Source organism: Microtus ochrogaster, unplaced genomic scaffold, assembly GCF_000317375.1.
Source record: "Microtus ochrogaster isolate Prairie Vole_2 unplaced genomic scaffold, MicOch1.0 UNK116, whole genome shotgun sequence".
NCBI lineage: Eukaryota > Metazoa > Chordata > Mammalia > Rodentia > Cricetidae > Microtus > Microtus ochrogaster.
In genome coordinates, this window is record NW_004949214.1 from 263,684 (window position 1) to 269,784 (window position 6,101).

Below are 6,101 nucleotides of genomic sequence, written 5' to 3' on the forward strand. Positions count from 1 at the left end.
CTACCATCATCTCCTGATTGTCTTACATTTTCCTCTTTGTCCACAGACCTGCTTTAAGTCTGGTCAGCTCTGTTAGAAAGAAAACAGCCATCGAGGAGACTGTCTCAGGTCTCTGGAGGTTGGTGAGAATGGGGGGCAGTGGAGGACCCAGGAACTAATAAGGAGGCAGATGCAGACGGCTGTAGCCTAAGAGGGAGCATGATGTCTTTGCTGGACCCTAAATTTGCTCACTGCCACAGCATCCTTTGTTTCTTTTCAGAGCTACTAGGAATGTTGAGGTAGAGGTGAATTAGACTATGATCCACAGGACAAGACATGAGAGCTGGGACCAGGGAACAGGAACTTTAGGCAGAAAGCAGGCATGGTTTTGTTGTTGGATTGGGCTCAGAGATGTGTGCCCACGTAGCAGGCACCGAGCCTCCATTTTCTTTTATGTATTTATAGGACTCCTTGCTGTCAGCTGTTGATCTTAACACCACCGGGACATAGAAGAGAGGAGGGAATTGTACCACATCGGTGAAGGTGGGTATGGGAGAGGGTTCACGTTTAGATGAGGGCAGTAGAGATCGACAAGACTGACTACTGAGAGATTGGGGCTCCCCTCTGTCTTCATTTCTAGCGTGTGCACTGTCTCCTCAACCCTGCACCTGTGCTCCAGCAGGCAAGAGGAACATAGAGGTTTTCTCCTAGCTGAGCTGTTCCTCTCACCATCATTCACCAGTGTCTCTGTGTAAGTTTCTCCAGGAGGCAAGCGAACTATATAGGACTGACTTGCTCTTTTTTCTCTTCCTAGATCACCTACAGTGGCTGCTTGGCGATTCTGCGCTTGCTGCTGACCAGTGCAGTCAACAGGTCTGCGCCCACCTAGGACCTGTCCATCTTCCTCCGGCTTGGTTTCGCCTCTTCTGCACTGTATCTGTGTTATTGACTGAGATTGTTCTTGGGTAGGAATCTTATTGGTGCCAGATTGGTGGTTTACCTCTGCTACTCACTATATCTCTTGGATCATCAAAAGATCAGAGTGTGAAGAAGATACAATATTGTGACAAATCTCTTGTTGAGACTGAGGCTTTGGTAGGCATCCTTAATTGAGCCTTCACTCTAATTTGTACCATGACTGGGGCAGAAGTTGAAACTGGTTCTCAGGCCAAACCTGATAAGAAGCCTCAGGAAGAGGTTATGGGTGGGGCCAGTGGAGAAAGTGAAGTCCCTATGGTGGTCAGACCCAAAGTCAGGCCCCAGGCTCCAGCCACAAGTGGGGCAAAGCGCAAAACTGGGAGTAAATCTTCATCTCGGGGAAGGCCTAAATCTGAAACCCAGTCAGTGTCTGGAACAAGGCCTAAAAATAATGGCCAGGCAATGGCTAGAGCAAGGCCTAGATCTGAGGCCCAGGTAATGCCTGGTGCCAGGCCCAAAACCGATGCCAGGGCAGTAGGTGGTGCTCGCCCTAAGACTGAGGCCAAGCCAATCCCCAGAGCACGGCCTAAGGATGATGCCCAGGCATGGGCCCAGAGTGAGTTTGGGGCTGAGGCAATGTCACAGGCTGAGAGAGCACCCTTACCTAATGCTGTCACGTGGCCCCTGGTCAGTGCTGCGTCTACATCAGTTCCTAAATCCAAGAGTCTATCTATGGATAGAGAACTGGTCAGTATGAATGAGGAAACCTTTCCTGGGGCCCAGGGTCAGGCTGGACTCCAGCCCTGGTTTAGACCTGGAGAGGAGACTAATACAGGTTCTTGGTGTTATCCCAGGCCTAGAGTGAGGGAGGAGACCTCTAATGAGTCTGGGTTTTGGTCAGCAGATGAAAATTCTACAATGTCTTCTATCTGGACTGGAGAGGAGACCAGTATCAGATCATGGCCAAGGGAGGAGGCAAATACTAGGTCCAGGCACAGGGCTAAACATCAGACTAATGACACTTCCGGGCCCCGATCCAAACAAGATTCTTGCTCTGGGTCTGAGGATGAGGCAGGCAACTCATTCTGCCTTTGGGCTGGAGAAAATACCAATGACTTGTTTAGGCCCAGAGCCAGCGAAGAGGCAAATGTGCGACCTAAGGTCAGGGCAAAGAGAGAGAACTGTTTTGAATCGGAATCTGAAGATGAGTTTTACAAAGAGTCATGGTTTTTGCCTGGGGAAGAAGCTAGTAGGTTCAGGCGCAGAGACAAGGCAGAGTCTAATAACATCTTGAAAAACAGTAACCAAAATGATTTTAAAACCAGTGACAGGGTCAAACAAGAATCCAGCTTTGAGGAGGAAGTCATTATTGGATCCTGGTTCTGGGCAGAACAAGAGACTAGTTTGGAGGCTGGAGCTTCAGCAATCTGTGAATCTGAACCAGGGGCTGAAGAGGGAGCCATTGGTGGAGCTTTGTTTTGGAATGAAGAAAAGCCCAATTTGGGGGCTGTGGCCAGAGATGAGGTCAGGCCTGAGTCTGAAGAAGAGGCCATATTTGGGTCCTGGTTCTGGGATAGAGATGAGGCCTGCTTTGACCTAAATCCTACCCCTGTGTACAGGGATAAGAGCAGGTTCAGAGATGCAACTGAAGACATTGATGAATCGTCCAGGCCCAAAACCTGGGATGAGGTTACTTTTGAATTCAAACCTGTTCTTTACTGTGGGCTTGGCTTCCCTTTTGAATTCCCCTTTAGAATATTTGATGGGGATTCTGAAGATACTGAGGCAAAAGCCAAGGATGAGGAACTTGGTGCAGAAGGGGAAGAGCAGGAATCTGGCCTTCCGCCTGATCTGCCTGAACCTGAGTTCCCATTTCAGTATGATCCCAATTACCGATCAGTCCAGGAGATTCGAGAGCACCTTAAGGCCAAGGAAAGTGCAGACCCTGAGAATTGGTCTTGCAGCTGCATACAGTGCGAGCTTAAAATTGGCTCTACAGAGTTCGAGGAGCTCCTTTTGCTAATGGATAAAATTCGTGATCCTTTTATCCATGAAATCTCTAAAATTGCAATGGGTATGAGAACTGCTTCTCAGTTTACCCGCGATTTCATTCGAGATTCTGGTGTTGTCTCACTGATTGAAACCCTGATGAATTATCCTTCCTCCCGAGGTAGGACTAATTTTTTGGAAAATATGATCCACACGGCTCCACCTTATCCAAATCTAAACATGATTGAGACCTTTATATGCCAAGTGTGTGAGGAAACCCTTGCATATGATTTGGATTCCCCTGAGCAGCTCACTGGAATGAGGATGCTTAGACACCTCACTATAACTACTGATTATCACACACTGATTGCCAATTACATGTCTGGGTTTCTCAACTTATTAAGCACAGGCAATGAAAGAACAAAGTTTCATGTTCTACAAATGCTGTTGAACTTGTCTAACAATCCTATGGTGGCAAAAAAACTATTCAGTGCCAATGCTCTGTCCATATTTGTGGGTCTCTTTAACGTAGAGGAAACGAATGATAACATTCAGATTATTATCAAAATGTTTCAGAATATCAGTAGTATTGTAAAAAGTGGAGCAATGTCTTTAATTGATGAAGATTTCTGTCTTGAACCACTTGTTTCTGCATTCCACGAGTTTGAAGAGCTAGCTAAACGGCTGCAAATCCAAATAGACGATGAGGATGACCCCGAGGAGGGACAGTAAATTCAGTGTGTTTAACCACCTGCCACTGCTCAGCCTTATGTTCCCAAAGAGCCCCAAATAGTGCTTTGGTGTTCACAGTCTGGTTCTGTGCTGTAACTTAGATTTTTAATGCTATTGTTAACTTGTCAAACTCTTGTTGTGAGCTAGATCATTTGTGGATGCCAAAATATATCAGAACCGAAAACATATTTGTTGATATTTGTCTTACTGTTCAGATTGTGATATTTTTTAGAGTTGAGCTCCCAGTGAACCAAGTCATATGAGTAAGCTATCCTGCTCTTTGTTGTTTAAACATGTGGTTCTCTACTTGAGTCTGTGTTTTCAATAAAGTTCGATGTTGAAATTGGCATAAATGACCCTTCTTCACTTTAAAAAGCAGGTGCAGATCTATTATACCCATTCAAAATATAGATGATTAGTATTAGAACAAGCACATGCTTACTAGAAAATCCTATTTTAGGAAGGGAGATTACTGTGAACTTTGGTACTCAAGAAATGCTTCCAAGAAGTGGGACCTAGATAGTCCCTGAACAGTAAGCATCTTGGAAATGAGCCATAGTGATGTGAAGCAAAGTGTGTGTTGGGAAAATATGTTCCAATAGCATGAGTGAAATAATTGAGAGCTTAGAAAGTACATACAGGTGGGAAATTAGGCAAGGTAAGTGTTGAGGAACTGCATAAACCAAACTGAAATTAACAATTCAAAGTTTAGATTTTGCTTCAATAGTACCTAAAGGGTGAATGTAAAAGACTCTAATTCGGTGGTTCTCCATCTGTGGGTTGCGACTCCTTCGACAAACCTCTGTAGCCAAAACATACTTAGAATTCATAACAATAGCAAAATTATAGTTGTGAAGTAGCAACAGAAATAACTATGGTTAGAGGTCACCAGAACATGAGGAAGTGTATTAAAGGGTCACAGCATTAGGAAGGTTGAGAACCACTGTGTCTAATTAAATGGGCTCAGAAGTAATATTTCTTGTATGATGATAGTTCAAGGAAAGTACTAACTATTGAAGTAACTATGTATGGATTGATTTATTGTCATGAAACAACATTAGTAATTCTATATATAGTAAACTAGAGAAGAATTTGGCATTATATTTGAAAAACTGTTTAAAATGTATGTATAAATAAAACGGCTGAGCTCATTGTTACTAAAGCAGCTTCATATAGCCCTTATCTGGATTAAAATATGCAAAGCTAAATTCTTAGAGACAGGCATTTAAGAAACACAAAATTTGGAAAACATACGAAAGTTAATATGTTCCCATCCAGTGAATCTAGTTGTAGATGGGCATGCTGGGAAAAGGGTATCTTTGTATAAATGATTAACCTAAAATGTTAAGAAAAAGTTTAGAGATAAAGTGATTTAGAAAAGCTGTAAATGAATGAGACTTCAGAACCAAGATTACTAAGTTTGTATTGGGCTGTTGATGCTACAATAAATGAAATTTCTCGTGTAATTATGACACTCAAACAATCATGACATTTCCTTTTTAGGTGGCAGCAAAGTTCTGCAGCTAGACAGTGGTGGTGGTCGCTTATGTCACTGACTTGTACACTTTACATTGATTACAATGGTAAGTTTATGTTCTGGGGATTTCTCTATGACACAAAAGCCACAGACCGCAGCAAGCCTTCATCCACGAGTATTTCACAAGTCACGAGTAAACTCGGTTTGGATATAGATTCCAAATTGTGGGAAATAGAAAATATTTTGTTATTGTTAGACAGAAAAAAAATATTTTTCTTTGTTCAGAAAATGCCATATATTTTCAAAGAGATAAAATTGCAACTCGTGTTAATAAAATGGGAGCATGGTGCACAAATTTTACCAAGACGGTGGACAGCTGCTAAGATCAAAAAGAGTCAAAGGGGATGGATATAAATAGTACATATCAAACTTCATATGCACAGGAAATCAAATGATAGGCTAATATTATAGAATTATAGAAAAGGTGATTACCATCTTACATGCAATACTTTGGAACATTTAATGTTATCCATATTATTGGACATTATATAAATTACTGCTAAAGAATCGTCTCATGATCCAACTCCTCAGGGATCCTTTTTTTTAGACCACGCACTCTTAGAGAGCAAGACTCCTGGCTTCAGACTGGAAGCTTTGACCACTAATCCAGCTAACCCTCCAGCTGTCTTCAAGGTAAGGAGGTTCAGGTTTTGGTAATAAGCTCAGCTCCAGAGACAGGATATTATTCTGTTCCCCATGCTACAGATGCTCTGTAGTCTGGCTGCTCTGATGGGAAGTTGTATGATGAGTCTTTTGCTTGGACACAGATATATTTGCTTTCATAGAGAAGGAAAGGCATATACCTGGCAATTGGAATAGGTCAAACAAGGGGCAGGAGGTTAAGGTGGTTGAGCTGGTGTCCAAGGTGTTAGCTTGATAACTTTTTTTTTATTTTATTTTTTTTTAATTTATTTATTTATTGAGGATTTCCGCCTCCTCCCCGCCA

General features: G+C 42.6%; 2 protein-coding genes across 2 annotated transcripts in view; both read left to right on the forward strand.

The window, feature by feature from the left end:
- Positions 1 to 800: 800 nt before the first annotated feature.
- The window catches only part of Bhlhb9 (basic helix-loop-helix family member b9), a 79,252-nt gene continuing 73,951 nt past the window's right edge, over positions 801 to 6,101 (forward strand). The window contains exons 1-3 of the mRNA XM_005371611.3: positions 801 to 944; positions 5,122 to 5,201; positions 5,703 to 5,788. The gene's annotated coding sequence lies outside the window, so the exon portion shown is untranslated. The remainder of the gene's footprint in view (positions 945 to 5,121; positions 5,202 to 5,702; positions 5,789 to 6,101) is intronic.
- Gprasp2 (G protein-coupled receptor associated sorting protein 2) lies at positions 939 to 3,970 on the forward strand. Its single transcript, XM_013355362.2, has one exon. The coding sequence runs from the start codon at positions 1,114 to 1,116 to the stop codon at positions 3,616 to 3,618; it is 2,505 nt and encodes an 834-aa protein (XP_013210816.1). The 5' UTR covers positions 939 to 1,113; the 3' UTR covers positions 3,619 to 3,970.

Bases quoted from the DNA above. Each gene is read 5' to 3' on its own strand.
- Gprasp2 (XM_013355362.2), top strand. From the start codon at position 1,114: ATGACTGGGGCAGAAGTTGAAACTGGTTCTCAGGCCAAACCTGATAAG.